At 45.9% G+C, this 21476-nt stretch overlaps 1 protein-coding gene across 1 annotated transcript; it reads left to right on the top strand.

Moving 5' to 3' along the window:
* Positions 1 to 409: 409 nt before the first annotated feature.
* Positions 410 to 16164, top strand: LOC311238295 (uncharacterized protein). Its single transcript, XM_084326321.1, has 2 exons — positions 410 to 665; positions 14905 to 16164. The coding sequence occupies exons 1-2, from the start codon at positions 473 to 475 to the stop codon at positions 16044 to 16046; spliced, it is 1335 nt and encodes a 444-aa protein (XP_084182447.1). The 5' UTR covers positions 410 to 472; the 3' UTR covers positions 16047 to 16164.
* Positions 16165 to 21476: the final 5312 nt, after the last annotated feature.

Genomic DNA, 21476 nt, shown 5'->3' on the forward strand with positions numbered 1-21476 from the left:
ATTTGTTTTGAAAATATTGAGGCCACAACATGGCATTTCACTATTTCGAAAGCCTTTCTGGTTGATTCTAAAAGGGCATGTTTCACATAGATATCTATAGGATGTTTCACCCCCAAGCCGTAGACAGGAAGTTAAACAGACAGGAAGTTGACTTCGAGACGGCGTGACCAGGCGTGACCCGGAAGTGATGTTGAATAAAATGTGTGTTCTATATATATCTATGATTACGTTAACCCAGAGTCATATATGACTCTGCGTTAACCTAAAAACAGATATATAGAAAAAAATAGACGTTTTTCTTAATTATAATAAATCGCAACGAAACGCGCATGCGTGAATCACGTGACCCGGAAGTGATGTTCCTCTCACAACACGGAAGTGAAGCGACATCCTTCATCACCAGAGAGGGAGGTTCAGCAGCAGCCCGGAGGACAACAATAGCGTCATCCACGTCTTTATTAATATTAAAAACATGACGAAGCTGAAGATGTTGAACTCGTACCTGACGGAGCGGCTGATGGCGGCGGTCAGTGAGATCCTGGAGGTGGTGCAGGGCACGGTGCAGGAGTTCGAGGAGGAGACGGTGAGGACGCGGCGAGAGAACGAGCTGCTGAAGAGGCGGCTGCAGGAGGTCCAGCTGGAGGCGGCGGCGGAGTGGACCTCAGGTGGAGACCAGAACACACACACCTTATAAACTACAGACACAGCGGGGGACATATAATATCCGTCCATTCATTTTGTAGCTCAACGTTAACATGTTCGTCTCAGTGGTGCTTGGGAGGAAAATTGTGACTATTTGACCTCAAGCCGCCTGGTCTCTTAAAAGGAAACCACTTGTAATGTTAAAGCCTCGGTCCTGTTGTTGACGGGTTAATAAAGGGATGTTTCACTTTAGTATAACTTGTCAAAAAACATCAGTCTAACCTCTTATCTAAAGTAATCTACTAATAAAAATACCCCACCTGGGTACCTGCCTGACAACCCGGCCCCCAAGCAGGAAGCAAACCCAGGACCTCCTTGTTGTGAGGCGACATTGTTAACCTGCTGTTGTGTGTGGCAGTGAAAGGGGTTAACCTTCTGTGTATTGTGGCAGTGAAAGGGTTAACCGATTGGTAGTGTGGCAGTGAAAGGGTTAACCACTGAAGCCGGCAGGGTCAGAGTACTCGAGGCCCCCGCCGTTAAAAATCTTAGTGGTGAAAAAATCACAGAAAACGTTCTAATTTCTCCGTAGGATTCATTCCCGCTTAAAAAGAACACGCCAACATTATTGGAGGAGCTCTCACCATCCTCTCCAGAGTCAGACGAGAAGATGGACACCGACTTCCTCTCTGTGTGTTCAGTAGAAAACTACCTGGCTGGGGGCGCTCCAGGAGCACACCATGTATAAACTACCTGGCTGGGGGCGCTCCAGGAGCACACCATGTATAAACTACCTGGCTGGGGGCGCTCCAGGAGCACACCATGTATAAACTACCTGGCTGGGGGCGCTCCAGGAGCACACCATGTATAAACTACCTGGCTGGGGGCGCTCCAGGAGCACCATGTATAAACTACCTGGCTGGGGGGCGCTCCAGGAGCACACCATGTATAAACTACCTGGCTGGGGGGCGCTCCAGGAGCACACCATGTATAAACTACCTGGCTGGGGGCGCTCCAGGAGCACCATGTATAAACTACCTGGCTGGGGGCGCTCCAGGAGCACACCATGTATAAACTACCTGGCTGGGGGCGCTCCAGGAGCACACCATGTATAAACTACCTGGCTGGGGGGCGCTCCAGGAGCACACCATGTATAAACTACCTGGCTGGGGGGCGCTCCAGGAGCACACCATGTATAAACTACCTGGCTGGGGACGCTCCAGGAGCACACCATGTATAAACTACCTGGCTGGGGGCGCTCCAGGAGCACACCATGTATAAACTACCTGGCTGGGGGGCGCTCCAGGAGCACACCATGTATAAACTACCTGGCTGGGGGCGCTCCAGGAGCACACCATGTATAAACTACCTGGCTGGGGGCGCTCCAGGAGCACACCATGTATAAACTACCTGGCTGGGGGGCGCTCCAGGAGCACACCATGTATAAACTACCTGGCTGGGGGCGCTCCAGGAGCACACCATGTATAAACTACCTGGCTGGGGGCGCTCCAGGAGCACACCATGTATAAACTACCTGGCTGGGGGCGCTCCAGGAGCACACCATGTATAAACTACCTGGCTGGGGGGCGCTCCAGGAGCACACCATGTATAAACTACCTGGCTGGGGGCGCTCCAGGAGCACACCATGTATAAACTACCTGGCTGGGGGCGCTCCAGGAGCACACCATGTATAAACTACCTGGCTGGGGGCGCTCCAGGAGCACACCATGTATTGCGCTGCGTCGCGAAGCGGCCGTCCCGGGTTTGCTTCCCACTCCCGGTGACTTCCATTTGTCGCATGTCTTCCCCGCCTCTTCTCCCGTTCATCCTCTCCTCATCTGTCGGTCATGTCTGACCATGAAAAAGCGATAAACGCTAAAAAATCAAATCTATAAAAAAAAACTACCTGGCTGCAAGCTAGCTTAGCACAAATTAATGGAAGCAGATGAGGAACACTAGCCTGGCTTAAAACTCCGGGAGAGGTGTTTTGATATATTTCTTTATTCTATTTATTTTTGGGCTTTCTGTATTTTTCACCCATCCCAATTTAGCCTCCTCCGATTCATGTGGAGTCGCCAGCCGCTTCTTTTCGCCTGACAGCGAGGACTCTCACTGGGGGAACGTAACACGTGCAGAGGTTCACGCTATTATCACCCAGACCCCCCCCCCCCCCCCCCCTGCTGAACAGGCGCCCCGACCGGTCAGTAGGAGTCGCAGTTTACAACGACCAGGACTCATACCACACCGGCTTCCCACCCGCTAACACTGCCACTTGTTTCCATTCATTTGTGCTAAGCTAGGCTAGCTTGCAGCCAGATGGCATTCTACTGAACGCACGGAGGGGAAATTGGTATCTATCTTCTTGTCTGACTCTGGAGAAGACGGTAAGCATTTCCCATAATGTTGACGTGTTCCTTTAAGCTAGAGTCATTAACAATGGTTATTAGTTAGATCATTAACATTCAATATATCTATACCTTCATATTCAGTAGACCTCCAGCCCTACATCACAATATAATACCTTCATATTCAATAGAGGACAAAATAGCAAAAATGAGGTAGAGAGGTAGTGCACTTCTTTTAGTAATAAACAGATAAAATATGGTGTAGTGTTTAAAGAATCTAAGTGAATGTTAAAAGTGAGTGTGTGTGGATGTGTGTGCAATGAGTGTAGATGGATGGGTTTATGATGTTACATAGTCATTGAGCATCCTGATGGCCTGGGGATAGAAGCTCCTTCTGAGTCTCTCTGTACTGGCCATGAGACTCTGGTATCGCTTGCCTGACCGCAGCAGTTCAAAGAGGCAGTTGTTTGGGTGACTAGAGTCTTTGACTATTCTCTTAGCCTTGGCCCTGCAACGCTTGTTCTAAATGTGGGAAGCCCACGTCCAATTGTGCGTTCGGCTGAACGGGCCGCTCTCTGCAGTCTGCTGTGGTCGTGTGCGGTGCTATTCCCAAACCAGGAGGTGATGTTACCAGTCAGGATGCTCTCTATTGTGCATGAGTAGAATAGAATTAGAAGTACTTTATTGATCCAGAGGGAAATTTCAGCACTACAGAACGCTCACAATTAGGGGTGCACCGATGTATCGGTCGGGTATCGGTATCGGCCGTGTTGACTGCGATAAGCTCGAATGTGCCGATGGCAGTAGCCGATAAATATCCATCAATTTGTGTCGCGTCAAAAGGAAAAAAAAGTTCAGTCGCGTCGCGACCTGCACAACGCCACCCCCGGCCCACACACACACAAGCTACTGCATCAAAGTTACTACTTATGATTAACAAATGCATTCGTTTTGTGGCATTACCGTTATATAGTTAGTGTTACACGTTCAATAACATCAGCATATTATTTACCCGAACGTAGCAAGCGTTCATACTAGCTCAGTTCCTTCCGTTGCTCATAGAGCCCTGAGTTTTACCCATTCTGCAATCTGTTAATAAAGTTTTCAATCAGACATGTATAGAAAGGCTTTGTTTTATTATAACATTCGTTGCAGTAAAATCATTATGCCTCGTTTAGTCATCCTGCGGAGCTAAAAGCTAAACGTTGGTTGTTGTTGTAGAAAACCTCTCGTCAAAATCAATGGCGGACAAAAGCGGAAGTAAAAAATTTATACGCGCTTGCCGATTGGTGGTAACAGCAGAGGCGGGTGCAAGCGGTGTGTGACGTAATTGGCAGAATCGACTGTCAATCAAAATTTCATTGGTTGAGAGCTCTGGTTGAGACAATAGTATCCAGCTGCAGCCCGGTAGACCATACTGGGATAACTAGTATCTAGCTGCAGCCCGGCAGACCATACTGGGAGAGAGATAGTGCTATTTCTTGATGTTTCCTTTTTTTAAGTAAGTAAAGAGGCCTATGTTCATATCGGTGAGCACAATTTGTAACACAAATATACAGTAGTTTCATAAAAAAAATATATATTATATTACAAAAAAAAAGATTACAAAAAAATGTAAAAAATAAAATGCCACAAATATCGGTATCGGCCGATTGTGTTAGTTGAACAATCGGTATCGGTGGCAAATTTTCATATCGGTGCATCCCTACTCACAATAAACATTTAGGTAGTGGTACTCGGTACTCAAAATCACAAATAAGATTAAAAATAGTCAGGGATATACATTCTAAATGATACAGTAATAAATGTAAAAGTTTTGATGTAAAATGTCCAGGAAGATATGCCAGAGTTTGTACAGTCAGTCTGTCACAAGTCTGATGGCCGTTGGAATGAAGGACTTCCTGTGACGTTCAGTGTTGCATCTTGGGAGTCTGAGTCTAACACTGAACGTGCTCCTTCTATCAGCCATAGACCACTACACTTCCGCGTTACATTAAAATCAGGGAGGGGATTGCGGGGGGAGCATATGAATGAATGTGGAATCGGGATGAGAGCCGTGATGTAAGTGGTTGAGGATACGGCTGTGGGGGTGCTAGAGACATGATCGAATAGACTTTTATGCGCCTGAATCTCCTGAACACGGCGCGACCCATTCCTAATCGATCCGAACTAAATCGGCCGAGATCAAGTCCCTTTTCCAGCACCTACTCCCCATACACATGCGCAGATTGTCAACGGAGTCTGGACAACGCGAGATGATGCACGAATGAATGTGGACTGTTCCATCAGAGGGCGGAGCTTCGGTGGCCAGTGTGAGTGGCTACAGACCACTGCACTTAAAATATAAACATTAGTCTACCTGGAGACTCAATGAGGTAATTGTAGATGTCGCCATAAGACTCGTCTGGTCATTTAGTGGGATAATTTTTTCATTATCCTGTTCGGCTGAAAGGACACTGGCCACCGAAGCTCCCCCCTCTGATGGAACAGTCCACATTCATTTGTGCGTCATCTCGCGTCGTCCAGACTCCGTGGGCAATCTGCGCATGTGCATGGAGAATAGGTGCTTAAAAATGGGCTTTTTCTCTGCTGATTTAGTTCTGATCGATTATGAATGATTTACGCCGTGTTAAGGAAACTCAGGCGCATAAAAGTCTATTGGATCATGTCTCTAGCACCCCCGCAGCCGTATCCTCAACCACTTACATCACAGCTCTCATCCACATTCATTCATATGCTCCCCCCGCTATCTCCTCCCCGATTTCAGAATCCCGGAAGTGTTGCGGTGGTCTGTCTGTGTATAGTGGGGGGGGGGGGTTGTCCCTGATGGCGTGGAGCTTAGCAAGGCTCCTCCTCTCTGACACCACCGCCAGAGAGTCTAGCTCCACCCCCACCACGTTACTGGCTTCTCCCCTCCGACACCACCGCCAGAGAGTCTAGCTCCACCCCCACCATGTTACTGGCTCCTCCCCCGACACCACCGCCAGAGAGTAGCTCCACCCCCACCAGAGAGTCTAGCTCCACCCCCACCAGAGAGTCTAGCTCCACCCCCACCACGTTACTGGCTTCTCCCCTCCGACACCACCGCCAGAGAGTCTAGCTCCACCCCCACCATGTTACTGGCTCCTCCCCCGACACCACCGCCAGAGAGTAGCTCCACCCCCACCAGAGAGTCTAGCTCCACCACCGCCAGAGAGTCTAGCTCCACCCCCACCACGTTACTGGCTTCTCCCCTCCGACACCACCGCCAGAGAGTCTAGCTCCACCCCACCATGTTACTGGCTCCTCCCCCGACACCACCGCCAGAGAGTAGCTCCACCCCCACCAGAGAGTCTAGCTCCACCCCCACCAGAGAGTCTAGCTCCACCCCCACCACGTTACTGGCCTTTCTGACCAGCTTATCCAGCCAAGTTCTTTAAGATCTTCTGACTCACTTTGAACTTCCTTAGGCGCCTAAGAAGGTAGAAGCCGTGCCTTCTTCACTACACTAGACCTCTTTAAATACTTGGATGCGCTAAGATCATGACAAGCAAATCCGTGTAACTAAAATGAATGGATTAATTAATTAAAACAACTCCTTTTTATAGGGGCACTTCACCAAAACCCCATTTTTTATATATATATATATATATATATATATATATATAAGCGTTTCCTAAACTAACGTTAACTGCTAATGTCAACCAAGCTGGTCCCAAAACAGTTAAGCTGATCCTGGACGGCTCATAGCGGAGTCTGGGCTGAGTTAAGTTTCTCTCTCACACACACACTCTCACACAACCTCCATGCAAAATTCCAAATATGGTGATATGATATTTTGACCATATCGCCCTAGTTGGTCCTGTGTGCCAGTTGTGGGAGGGCTTGTAGTCCTCTCTTATCTCCACTAGGGGGAGTCAGAGACTCTTTCATGTCCACGTCTCAACGCTCACAAACACTTCACTCCTAGTTATTTAACTTTACCAAAGGCCCTAAAAACAAGACTAAAAACATCACAAAACAAACTGGTCAGACTACTACTTGACCTTACTCCTAGAACCCACCTTACCCCTGCCCACTTTGACAACCTAGGATGGCTTAGAGTAGACGACAGAGTACAGCAACTTGCAATGGGCCTGGTCTACAAGATACACTACACGACCAAGGTACCCATGTACATGTCAAAATACTTCCCAAAGGTCGGCGAATACCACGACCACAACACCAGAGGGAGTTCCACAAATCATGTTAAACCCAGATTCGGCTCAAACAAGGGACTAAACACGTTTCGCAATTATGCCACATCAATGTGGAACGCCCTACCCAAAGCTGTAAAATAATGTGAATCCCTACCCACCTTCAAAACCACTCAAAGAACACCTACGAGTGGCTGCAATTAGAAACCCCGGTAAATGTCCAAACCCACCCACCCACCCACCCAACCCCCTCCGGCCTCCAATGTACAGTTTCTTCCCCTTCAAATGTATATATTTTATGATCTCTTTTTCTTACACACGGGGAACAAAATAAGTACCCGCCAAGCGCCAATGGCGGGCAGATTTAAGGTTTGGCGAGTAACAATGAGAGGTCTGCCCGCCACCTGGCCGGTAACAAAATAGTTCATATCGATACTCTTATTTTGAAAATCCTGTGGTGGGTCTCATTTCCGCCCAGGGAGCGAAATTAACTTTTTGACTCACCGGCCAGTGGCGGGTAGATGGGAAGAGTCTACCCGCCAAGCATATTTCTTACCTGCCAAATTTTTTTGATTAAAAAAAATATATATATATATTTTATATAATTTTTTTTTTTAAATAAAATATATATTATATAATCATACTTGTAGTTGTATTAACTGCGAGACATCGCCACCACGCAATAAGTCAAAATGCTTGCTATCTGCAAACAGCTCCACTGTCTGTGTGTATACTTGAGTAGCCTCCAGCTCCAGCAAGGATTCTCCGGCCCTGCAGCTAGACCCTATATTCAGCTAGACCCTACATTCAGCATGCAAGGATTCTCCGGCGATGCAGCTGGACCTATTTATAACGTTACCGTTCTTTTGTCAAATCACATTCAACATGCCCTCAGCTAGAATACGCATTCAATCAATGTTATAAGACATTGATATCAGGAGCTATCTGTAGCTACTGCTAGCCCGGTAGATAACGTTAAGACAATTTAGTTTACTGGGACAGATGGATCATCTAACGTGAGCTAGCTAAGCTAGCTAACGAGGGACCGGAGGTATTATGCACTCGAGTAGACTATTGCTGGAGCATTTGTTGATATCAGCAGCTATCAGTAGCTAGCCAGCTAGATACCGTTAGACAATGCCTCGTCATGTATTAAACTAAAAGTGAATAGTTGACTGGGTCATTGTTTAAACAGTAACGTTAGCTCTTGGAGGTCCGATATAGACTAGAGCAGATGGAAGTAAACAAGCCAAATGATAGCTTCCGATTGGTCATTTGCTTTTTTTCTCATGAAACCATTTACGTCACTCTACTGTGATTGGACCTAGTGCGATGTGGGACTTGTAGTTTTTTAACGATCTCGCGGCGGAGAAAAAAAAGGCGAGCGGCTATAATCTGTACTCGCACAAGAGTATCGTTATGAAGTTATGAACTACACGTCTACACGCCACACGGCGGGCAGCCCTCTAAGTGTCATGCGCCAAAGGTAAAAACAGCCCGCCCCTGGCGGGCGGCGAGCTTTAGTTTCGGTCCCTGTTTCCGCCCCAGCTATAATATCTATGGCTCCGGCAGCTAGCAACGTTCGGTTCATAATATCGATACTCTTATTTTGAAAATCCTGTGGCAACTCGGCAAATCATATCCACCCAGTCCGTGCTTCTGCTGGCATTAAGCAGAGCAGGGCTACACAGCAGTGCGCCTATTTTGCGACCCGAAATAAGTCTGGTGTTTTTTTCTCTCACAAAGGGTCAAATGCATCTAACATGCTTTGCATCGACGCCATTCCTTTATGCCCACATCGCCCGAAATTAACGTTACGTTAGCGTAAGCTAACAAGCTAATCCTGATCAGAGGCAGAGCCATAGAGAACAGCAGAAAGTGGCGACTGAGGAAAGGGGGGGGGGGGGCACTCTCCCTTTCTCTGTGTGTGCGCGTTTGGAAAGACAATGAAGTCAGGAGTATATTATAGTAAACTCAGGATTACTGAGGATGGACAGATAATGTTGATATTCAAATATAAAAAATTAAATAATAATAAATGAATTCATGATCATCATGCAACATAAAACAATTGTAGAAACGGTTTGCCTCAGTGTATGGCAGGCCATGTGAGCGGATCGGAGCGTGAGCGGCGCGGGGAGCGGAGCGGGCGGTTTTGACGTGAGCGAGGAGTGGGTTTTAAAATGGGTCGGCGCGACGTCCTTAGCGAGAGTTCTCCTCCGCTCCAATCCACTCCGGGCCGCTCACACAGTGGGTTAACACTGATGTTAATATACATGTAGTACAATGCCAAAGCAACAGATGGCGATGTACAAACATGAAGGCCATTTTCAACCAATGAGAATTGAGAAGGGTGAACCTGTGATATCCTGTTCAGGCTTTGTCACTCACAGGATGTTAGAAAAGTATCGACGCCATTGTTGTTGTCGTTAGCTTACATGCTAACGTTAATGGCAGCGACCATAGCATTGTGGCTCGGCTAACTATCATCGCTTAATAGAGCTAGTGAATGGATAAACAACGTTATTTATTGCAGAATGGGTACAATTTCAATGCGGCTCAATACAAACAATTGTTAAGGGGCCCAGGGGGTGTAGACTGTTGTAGTTTGAGCTCATTTACACCATGCTCCAAAAAAAATTTAAAATCTGCCGAGCGATCTGGAGCGGGGAGCGCTCGATTCAAGGTGAGCGGGGAGCGAGCGGAGAGCGACTTGGGGGCGGGGTCAACATGAGCGATTAGCGGAGCGGACCAAGCTTTAAAGAGCGAAGAGCGGATTTCTCGGCCGCACCGATCCGCTCCGTGGCCTGGTGTATGGCAGTGTAAAAAGGTTGGTTATATATATATATATGCGGTAATTAAATATATAAATTTAAATATTATTATTATTAAATGGGTTACAATTACAAACATGTGGAAGTGGAACCATATGGAAGGAGTAAGCCTGCCGCTAAAGAAAACCCACCGCGCCTTTCTCAGACGAAAAAGACAGTTTTGAGAGGAGTGGAAGTTTGAAGACAGACTAGACTACAATATGATGCGGGGGTGTGTCCCCGACCCCACTTCTATGTTTCAATAAATTATTTGCATTTAAAACTATTAACGCTGACTCATTCCTTCAGTCCACTCAAAATTATGCTAATATTCCTTATGTTGTTTATTATATTAATTGAAAATAGCATATGAGAGTATTATATAGTAATAATAACACATGGCGATATACTAAAAAGCTATTCATAATTTTTGGCTGGTAAAAAAATCTGCCTGGCTGGTAGTTTTTAAAATCTACCAGCCAAATGGCTGGTAAGTCAAAAAGTAAATTTTGTTCCCAGTACCGTATATTTGTATGTCTTGTATGTCATAAATGTCTTGATGAATTGAAAATGGAGGACCCCGATGTAAACAAGACGAAAGTATTTTTCTGGTCTGCCTCCTCTTAGTAGTTGTTAGTATTGAGCCGTACTGTATTGTACCCATTCTGCAATCTGTTAATAAAGTTTTCAATCAAACCATTTAAGTTGGTTTACCAGGTAATAAATAAGGTCTTGTTGATTTCACAAACTACAAATGTTTACACTTTAACCCTTTCACTACCACACTATAGAGGTAACCCTTTAACTGCCACACTAGAACAGGGGTTCTCAAACTTTTTTATACCACACAACCCCATTTTATTTAGGATATTTTTTTTGGCGACCCCACACTTAATGTATCACGTAATTTCAACGTGGAAATAAGGAATATCAAAATAAAAGCACACGTTGAACTTGATCATGCATATTTATTAGAACATTTTATTACAGCCCTATGTTATCAATGAAATGTATGAATATTATCAACAAAATCAACGGAATTGTTTCTGTATACACATTTATAAAACAAGGCAAAATATGTTGCCAGAACATAAAAAGAAAAAATTCACGTGCGCTTTGGCGGAGACCCGCTTCTACTCCGAAAATCCGGCCTCACAGGTATGTTGATGCGAAGGGGACACGCTCTCTCAGCGCAGCATTACACAACACTGGGTACTCGTTCCGGACTGATATCCAGAACTTTGCGACGGCCTGTCCAGTGAACTTGACTTTCAGTAGCTCGTCACACAAAAGATCATTCTTCCTGCTCCCTGCTCAGACAGTGGCCTGCTGCGTCATGCGTAATGAACGGATCTTTGATCCAGTTGTCCAAATTGTCCGCGCTCTCTCTCCGAAATTGTTCAATGAGCCCTTCTAGTGGCTACAGATGATGGGCTTCAAATAATTGTTTGCAACATTCTGTTCCTACAAAAAGCCATCAAGCAGGAAATACCCCAAAATCTCAGCTGATTATCCTGGAGTGCCACAAACGGAGCTCCTTATCAGCACATTTCTCTGCCAATGGGTTGTTTTTGACTGCAAGGAAAATCTGCGCTTCTTCTGAGTTAAAAAAGGCGATTTAATACTCTGCCTCGAGATAGCCACCTCACTTCAGTGTGGTATAGCAGCTGGTTATGTGCAGAGCCCATTTCATCGCGGCCAACCGGCACCGCTTCTGACAAGAAACCTATCCATTGCCAGTCCAGGTTACACACAAAAGACCAGACCCCCCCTCCCGCGATTATACACATGCGCAGGATGTAGTGAGATGTGTATTGGAATACTGTGTGTTGGCCTCCGTTGATGAAGGCAAATACACACAGCTGCCAGGTGGAAAACTCAATCAGAGTTTTCTGTTTTTGTTGCCACACTATAGAAGGTTAACCCTTTCACTGCCACACTATAGAAGGTTAACCCTTTCACTGCCACACTATAGAAGGTTAACCCTTTCACTGCCACACTATAGAACAGTGGTGCCCAACCAGTCGACCTCGATCGACCGGTGGATCGCGCGCTGGTTTCAAGTGGACCGTGAGATTATTTAGGCATTGCGCATTGACAAAAGCGAAAATCTGCGAGCCCAACTCAGATGGAGTTTTCCAGCTGGCCGCTGTGTATTTGCCCTGTCTCGCCCCTGCATCAACGGAGGCACAGTATTCCAACACACATCATACATCCTGTGCAGGGTTAATCACTGAGGCCACGTCTGGTCTTTTGTGAGTCAGAGGAGCGCAAAGTGCCGCCACGTGCAGCGTGAGTGTGCGTGACAGCCCTGCGCAGGTATATATCGCCTGGTCTTTTGTGAGTCAATGTGTACTCAGATATTTATGATCGACACTGTCTCGTAACTAAAGCACTTCCAGGGGGGGGGGGGGGGGGACTTTCCAGGCCAAGCATGTAAAGTTGATGATAAAGTTGATTAATTTAACCTGGACACTCGCCATGGATAGGTCTGTTGTCAGAAGCGGCGCGTCACGTGCGTGTGTTCCAAATGCTGGCAAGAGAAAGGCAGAATTTAGTAGCGATACCAGAACTACCATGAAACGGAGTAAAAGAAGTTATGATCCGAAATACTTGGCATATGGATTTACTTGGACTGGCCAAGAAGATGACCCGAGACCACAGTGCGTTTTGTGTTACGAGATCCTTTCTAACGAGAGCTTTAAACCAAGTAAATTACAGCGGCACTTGGAAACTAAGCATCCTGAATTTAAAACGGTGATTTGAAGCCCATCATCTGTAGCCACATAGAAGGGCTCATTGATACATTTTGGAATTATTTCCCCGAAAGAAAGAGCACGGACAATTTGAACAACTGGATCCAAGATCCGTTCATTGCACATGGCGCTCGCAACAGGCCTCCCTCTGTCTGAGCAGGAGGCGTTGATCGATCTTTCGTGTGACGAGCTACTGAAAGTCAAGTTCACTGGACAAGCCCTCGCAAAGTTCTGGATATCAGTCCGGAACGACTACCCAGTGCTGTGTAATGCTGAGCTGAGAAAGCTTGTCCCGTTTGCGTCAACATACCTCTGTGAAGCGGGATTCTCGGCTCTGACATTAATAAAAAATAAATACAGATCTCGCCTCAGAGTAGAAGCGGATCTGCGCCTCTTTCTCAGCACAACGCAGCCACGTATCATGGAACTATGTTCAAATGTACAAGCACACCCTTCCCATTAAGTCACGTTTTTGTTTATTCTTGAAAAGCGCATGTGAACGCATAAAAAATTGCTAAATATGCCTTGATCGTTTTATAAATGTGTATACAGAAACAATTCCGCTTGATAATATTCATTCATTTTCATTAACACTTTCTATGCCACTCACGGCTTTTCTCGGATTTATAATAGTTACGTTGAAAGCCACTCACGAGATTTCTCGGATATTTTTTTTTTTTTAGCGATCTGAAATCATATTGCATCACGCAAGCCTACCCTAGCCTACCCAAGGACCGCCGGCGATCAGATGTGAAAAAAGCGCCCCCTATCGTCTCCCAGATGACATCAGGGATTTTGGAATAGACTCAATGAAAATGGATGAAAAAAAAAAATGTCAGTCCACATTTTCCAGTCCACTGATGCAGCCGGGGTTACCAGAGTTCATTCTGGAGACTCTGAGCCGCGGCAAGCAGGAGTCCTACTGTATACACGTTAGATCTATACACTTATCGATTTTTTTCGAATGGTGATCAGGAATTGGAATATACCAGATGGATACCATCTGATGTCGGGTAAGGAATCTATGTTATCAGTGTTAGGATAATCAGACTCGTTTTGATGAAGATATACGCTTTTTTCTGATATGTGCTCCATCGGTTTCACTGTAAAATCCATGAGGAAATGAAAACGGCTATCAGCACGCGCCTCGAATGTGCGTGCGTGTACGTATAATATTGATCATCTAGCGTTTATTTGAAAACGATTCATAAATAGGCCGACAAATATCAACGTTCTGGAATATTCCAGTAAAAGACGATGATCACAGAATGGCCCAGAATGGACTGTTTTTTACCTCAAAACGGGTGCTTTTCAAAATGCTCTCAAACGGAAATGAAGCGATAAAAAACCAATCTGCCTTGGCAGCACTGACTGGAAAATGATTCTTTGATAAGCGACGGGCAGATTAGACACATAGCCATAATTTAAAACATAGATTAGGCGATATTAACGTTAACATTAGTGCCGATGGTGGCATTCAAGCACTAAGTCGTGCGCCCCCTGGTGGCACTGAAAGTGTAACATTCTTGTCATTCTTGTAATTCCTACACTACAATGATATATAAAATATTATATTATATACTCATTCAATATGCACATGACAGAAAATATTATATGCCATATAATATTTTCTGTCATGTGCATATTGAATGGGTATTATTAATCTACTATTACTACTAATACTAGCCGAGAGTAGGTCAAATTTGGGCTGGTAGCTCTCGGCTAGGTGGCAAATTAAAAAGTAGATCTTGGTTCAAAAAAAGTTGGGCACCCCTGCTATAGAAGGTTAACCCTTTCACTGCCACACTATAGAAGGTTAACCCTTTCCCTACCACACTATAGAAGGTTAACCCATTCACTACCACACTATAGAAGGTTAACCCCATCACTACCACATTATAGAATGTTAACCCTTTGCTTAAATAGAGAGAGGGGTGGGTGCTGTAGCCCCTTGCCTCTCCCTTAGGTGTTTGGGGCAACCAAAAGCCATTCCTCCACACCCGTTTGTTAATATAAGATTGATTGTTGATTTTTATCAGATGCAAAAACAACGGCCATTACATCAGCCGCCTGTCTCTGTAACTATGGACATGGCACGTTGAAACACCCGGTTTGTTCCCCTGATGTGTCTTCTGTTACCTCAGCTCATCGTCTCTCCATCTCTTTCTTCCCGCAGGCTCCTCGGTCCGTCTGTCTGCTCGTGTAGTCTCCCTCACCGACCACCAGAGCGGCGCCAGACACGGGCAGACCGCCTCGCTGGCCCCGCGGGACCACGGCCAGAACCAGGAGCAGACCCTCCCGCACCAGCAGGTGGCGGCAGAGTGGAAGTGTCAGCGCCAGAGAACGCCGTCCCCGTCCAAAAACATGGCGCCGGACGACGCCCCCCCCGCCGGGACGACGATGCCCTCTCCCTGCGTGAAGGAAGACCTGGACCGGAGTCCCCAGGACTTGTACCTGGTCCCGGACACCAGCCCCGGCCGCGCCGCCTTCGCCTCGCCGTACGTGAAGAGGGACGTGGAGCAGAGTCCCCAGTACACGGCAGCACCTTCGTGTCTGAACCGAGACTCGGACCCCCGCGGCCCCCAGGACCCGTACGCCCCCGTGGAAGCAGCCGCCATGTCTGCGTGTGTGAAAAGAGACGGCGAACAAGATGACCATCACGATCACCAGTGTGTGGTGGATCTGCTCTGCGGACGGGGCGGCATCAAGACGGAACCCGAGGAGCTGAGCCTGGACGTGAGGTCGACGGAGGGCGCGGAGATGGACATGGACCGAGAGCTGCTGCCGGCGTATCTTTCCGACATGGCCGCCGGTCTGGAGTCCGTGGCCGCGGAGAGCCGGTACAACCCGTCTCACTTCCTCAGCGACTCCGGCCCGCTGTCCGCGGAGGACAACTCGGCGGAGGAGGGCTTCCTCTCGCACATCGGCATCGACGGCGTGGAGTCGGCCCTGCAGCTGGACTTCACCTCGGCCTCCGTCGACCCGCGGGTCAAAGCGGCGGCGGCGGCGGCGGGCAGGAAGGGTCAGCGGCCGCACCTGTGCCCGCAGTGCGGCAAGAGCTTCCGGCACGAGTCGCGCCTCAAGATCCACCTGCGCATCCACACGGGCGAGAAGCCGTTCGCCTGCGCGCTCTGCGGCAAGCGCTTCAACAACGACGGCACGCTGAGGAACCACTGGCGCGTCCACACCGAGCTGCGGCTCTACAGCTGCCCCGTCTGCGGCAAGAGCTTCAAGGACACCTACACCTGCAGGAAGCACCAGCGCGTCCACAACGGCAGGCGCGCCCACGTGTACCGCGCGCAGGAGAACCTCCGCTGAGGCGGGGCGTCCGCTTAGCCCCCACTCTCCCAGGAACCCAGCGCTCGTAGCGGGACGTATAGCCGAGTAGAAACGTGGCTTTTTCCAAAAAGCTTCTTCCGTTAGGGATGTCTGTAGCTGAGGGGGGGTTGTTGGGAGGGGGGGGGGGGGGGTGACATTTCAGACGGTGTTCCCACAGTCGTGGAAGAACCCGCTGAGTCACAGAGAAGTCTTCGCTGCTTCAATGTCTTTTTTAAACGCTTGGAAAGTCATCGTCGGGTTAAAGCTCCCAGAGGATCCAGACAACAAACCTAATGAACAGAAACACACCACAGTGACGTCACTTGATCACTTGACCTTGTTTTGTACCAGCGCAGCGCAGTTGCAAAATCGGTGGTTGCAGATCAGTTATGGGGACGATACAAGTAACTCACCGTGACGATATTTGGCCCTCGATAACGATAATATCATGACACATGATCGATAATTTATATATTATTGACATAATCACGATATGTGTGTAACTGAGGAAGAAAAACGACCCATAAAAAAGGCAAAAAAGCAGGAATTGTGTATTTATTCACAGAATTGACATGAAAGCTCAGATTATTTTAGTGTGCATCGCAAACTGTGTGAAAGGATGTCCAACTAATTACGTAGTGCCTCGTTAACACACTCTGACTGCAACGTAGGCCTGGCCCCGACTGAGGATTTCTATAGTCTACTTTGATTGGCCAAAATTTGCCGATAGTCGACTGGTAGTGCAAACATTTTAATATTTATAAATTTTTATTTATTTTTTTATCATTCCATTTGGGCTGTGGGGGGTGCTTAATGTCTGAAGGAGTCGACTGAAGGCTTCTTGTCCTCTGCGAAAGCATGCGATTGGTCCACTGATGGATACATCTTGATATTTGTCTAGTGTGTTCATTAGACGGGTGAAATCCTCTTCCAGTGCCTCTGTGCCTGTTTTCTTAGGCAGTTAGCCTCGCTGGTATGCGTGCCATTAGCGTTAGCCACGCTTCTAGGCCTCTTTGCTTTTGGAAAGAATGACCCCCCCCCCCCCAAAAATGCTATATATGTAATGGATGGTACCGTGAAGCGCAGTCACAAAGGACTTAGATGTTGTGAAGTGACTGGGGTGAGTAGCGGTGCTGTGGGTTAAACTCACTCTCATCCTCAAAAGACACATAGACACGTTGGTTACATAGAAGTGAGTTCACCTCTTGGTATAGCTGCGGTCTGTGCTGTTACCCACGGCGTGGGAGACCCCGGTTCGAAACTCCCTCGGGGCATCGAGGTTTAACACTATGGCGTCCGAGAACGAGTATATACGTGTTTCGAAAAAGAGCCTTGTGGACCAGAGCCACGAGTATATACGTGACGAGTTGTTATTGTTTTATTCCATATTTATAACGCTTCTTAGGTACCCGATCCACTACCAGCATCTTTTCACATATTTGATTTTCGAAACATGCAGTACCGGCCAGACTCGCTTAGGGGCGCCATCGCTCCACTGCAGTATCATTATGCGAAAAAAAAATGAAAGTACAGTTATGTGGGCGGATCATAGATCCTTGATCCCAGTCGAACATCCTCCATCTTGGATTAGTTTGGCGAGTGTTTTTTTTCAGTGTGGAATAATGGGATTTATGATTAGCCAATGTGCATATCGATCTACTAGAATCCGATGACTGGTGAGGAAATGCTGCCGGCGATCACATGGCCTGACAGTAGGATAATATTACCCCAAATTACAGCTGGATTGGACATTGTTTTATAATGTAACGTGATCGGTCAATGAAAATGCTATATTGAACGCACACTATTGTTGATCAATAATAGTAATCGGCGTTCCCCGCCGCTCCCATTTCACCCATAGATGCTCTGTAATAGTCCGGATGCTACGCAGTTTGTTTTATTTCATTCGTATATATACAGCAGAAATGGCGTTTGATATAGCGGCGCCAACGTTTAGCCTATTTTGCAGCCTCCTGCAGAAAAGCCTAGACTAAAAGCGCGATATACCTTATATTCACGACGCTATAAAATGACAACCAACCGATGGATTTTTATTTTCTTTAAGCCATTATGAAGGCACGGTTTATGCACTCAAGTGACAATGAGTATGGACAGATAGCAATACTATAAATGATATATAAAGCTCTTAGAAAGTACATTGGTTTGTTTACAATCCGCAGGCCTAAATCGCCGAGCCCCGCCGGTCGCCATAGTGTTAACACAACGCAAAAAGGTGACGATATCAGCTCCGTTACATATATATTTTTTGCATTCGACTAAGGTTGGCAGTCAACTACTGCTCCTTTCGATCGATTATTCGACTAATCGAGGTCAGCCCTACTGCAACGTGATAATTATGAACTATTAATTATGTCCCCAACGGAAAACTTTGTTACCATCTGCAATAAAAATCTATATACATCATCTGTTTCTATCTAATGTGATGACTTTTCAGTCTGTTCACCTCATTCCAATCATTTTTATTGCAGTACATTTGGGATTATCAAGCAAAAGAAAAAGTATATATATTTTCTTCCTTTTTAAATATTGATACACTATCATATCGGCACACAAAATATTGCGATATAATGCTGTATCGATTTTCTTCCCTCACCTCATTGCAGATTATTGTTATTATAATCAATGGTTGTATATAACCTTTGTGTCGAGTGAATGTTTGTAATACATGGAACAGCTGTTTGAGACTGAAGACGGTTTTATAAAAAAAAAAATTACCTTTTATTTTACCAGGTAGTCACTTGAGATCAAAGATCTCTTTTTCGAGCAAGACCTGGCCAAAATGGCAGCAAAACAAACATACAATACACAAAACACAGACAGAGACATAAAAGGCAAAGTGGGGCAAGGAGATACATCTGAGCTGCAGCAAAGTAGATTGAATGGGATCGGGGGGAGATTGGAGGGCAGGGTAAAAAAGGTAGAAAGAGGAGGGAAGGTGAGGCTTTGCAGGAGGTTGCTGGGGAGAGAAGGTCAAGTTAAAAATATAACGCCACATTATGCAGTGAAGCATCGACATTCTCCCATCTCATTCTTTAAAATGCCCTTAATTTGAACTTTAAAATCAGATATGGTAGTGAGGGCTTGCAGTTTCAAAGTTTTTTGAAGTCTATTCCAGGCAGAGGGAGCAGAGAACATGAAGGCCCTTTTCCCAAACTCTGTGCGGGTTCTGGGTACTGAGGCATATAAATAGTCCTGGGATCGTAAGCTGTAAAATGGGTTTGATGTGATGGTGAGGTATGAACCGAGGTAAAAAGGGAGCTGACCAATAATTGCTTTATAAATGAAGGTGTACCAATGAAGCAGTCAAGGACGGCCAGTTAACTTTAGCATACAGAGTGCAATGATGGGTAAGTGATCTATATCCAGAAATAAATCTTAATACACCATGGATTGGTAAGCCGTGTCCAACATGTGTAGTCACCTGGGACACCATGAGAGATCTCAAAACTAAATGGTTCTTAACTTTGTGCAATACCTTATGTTTAGTATTGCATTCAATAGGGAGGTGTAGTCTGACATCACTTTAGTTTTCAGCACGGTCCACCCGTATAGGGATTTATCATTGGGAAAATGTATTATCGGCTATTGTAATAATTCTGCCTCATGAACATTGGCAAGCTTTCCATTTTTGCACAAAATGAGTTCCCTTCTATCACTAACATTATTGTTTAAGCATTTTTGGTTGATTCAGATTCCTTTATTAAGCCATTTGTGTAAAAACAAAATAAAGTTAGTTAAAAGGTTGTTTAATTTGTTGTTAAAAAATAACTACACGTACCAGTAGAACGCCTGTCGTTCAGTGCTGTCACCTAACACACACGTGTATTACATATGAACGTTATTTTGCTACTTTGACGATTAATTGCACATTTTTTCATGTTGAGCAACTTGAGCTATAGATTGTGGATGAATACACACAGAAAGGTACACCGTGCTAATGTTCATGCTTTATTTGTTTTAAACGAGACGATTTAGAAATGGGTCCGTTGAGAATACATTGCAATTTCAAGTGGGGTGGACCGTGCGGGAGACAACAATGACGTCACCACTACACCTCCCTATAGACCAGGAAGTAACCACTACGCCTCCCTATAGACCAGGAAGTAACCACTACGCCTCCCGCGTCTCTACTTTTCGTAGCTCCATTTCTGCAGACCCCTCTCTGATTGGTTGAGCCCATTTGAGCGAAGCCCGTCTCTGATTGGTTGAGCGAAGCCCCTCTCTGATTGGTTTAGCTTGTGACGCGGTAAAAGGCGGATGTAATGTTATCATATCAAGAAGATAAAAGAAATGTACTACCAGATTCGCGTATAACGTTATTTCGCGTGACTTCGCGGTTTATTCATAACGTTATGCACATTTCACAACACAGCCAGCTGTCAGAAACTGTACATTGTAACGTTATATAACATTATATTATTATAACACGTTATGTTATTTCGCGGTTTATTCACATAACGTTATTTCACGTGACAAGTTCAACACAGCCCAGCTGTCAGAAACTGTTTAGATCACTGTTTAGTGTTTACACTCCCCACTTACTGTAACTGTACCATGACGCACTCCCCACTTACTGTAACTGTACCATGTTCTACATATAACCTCATCTCATGCACCTTGTTGTGTATCCTGTTTCTTTTTCCTCATTATTATATTCAGAGTTAATTGTATTGTTTACACTGTCTTTCCTGCCCATTTGATGTTCCCAAATCATATTCAGAAAGTATCACAGAGACTTCTATTGACCAAGGAATTAGTTATTATTAGTAAGACACAACATTTCCGTAGCAATCCGAGGTGACATTGACCACCAGACTCTTACTCTTAAGGCATTAACTGGGTTAATTAATATAAATGTTATATTGTAACTGTCTAGTTACACATTGGTTCCGAAACATGTATGTTCCAGGCTGCAATTAAAACTTTGAATCTGAGAGAGCTCTGGTCAGCGAAGCCGGGATGCGAGCGATTATTATTGGTTTTTAATGACAAACCAATTACATAATCCAACATAATGTGTAAAGGAACACAACATATTCCAGTTAACGGTATATTTTTTTAATGATTCGTTATGGCGTAATCAATACTTCCATGCGTATAAATTGCGTTCGCGACCTCCATGTTTTAGGGTATTCATCAGAAAACTCGGATCCGGGATTCGGCTCCCATCCGTCGGCCAAGAACTGTGGGTTTTCAGCCTCTCTCTCTGGAGCTTAACGGAGTTTCGAAGCTAGAGGAGCTTGTCGCGGCTCATGCGCATGCGCACGCTCTGCCAATCAGAGAGGGGTCTGCAGAAATGGGCTCAACCAATCAGAGAGGGGTCTGCAGAAATGGGCTCAACCAATCAGAGAGGGGTCTGCAGAAATGGAGCTACGAAAAGTAGAGACGCACGCCTTCCGCGTCTCTACA

Source organism: Notolepis coatsorum (genome assembly GCF_963971535.1).
Source record: "Notolepis coatsorum genome assembly, chromosome: 12".
Lineage (NCBI taxonomy): Eukaryota > Metazoa > Chordata > Actinopteri > Aulopiformes > Paralepididae > Notolepis > Notolepis coatsorum.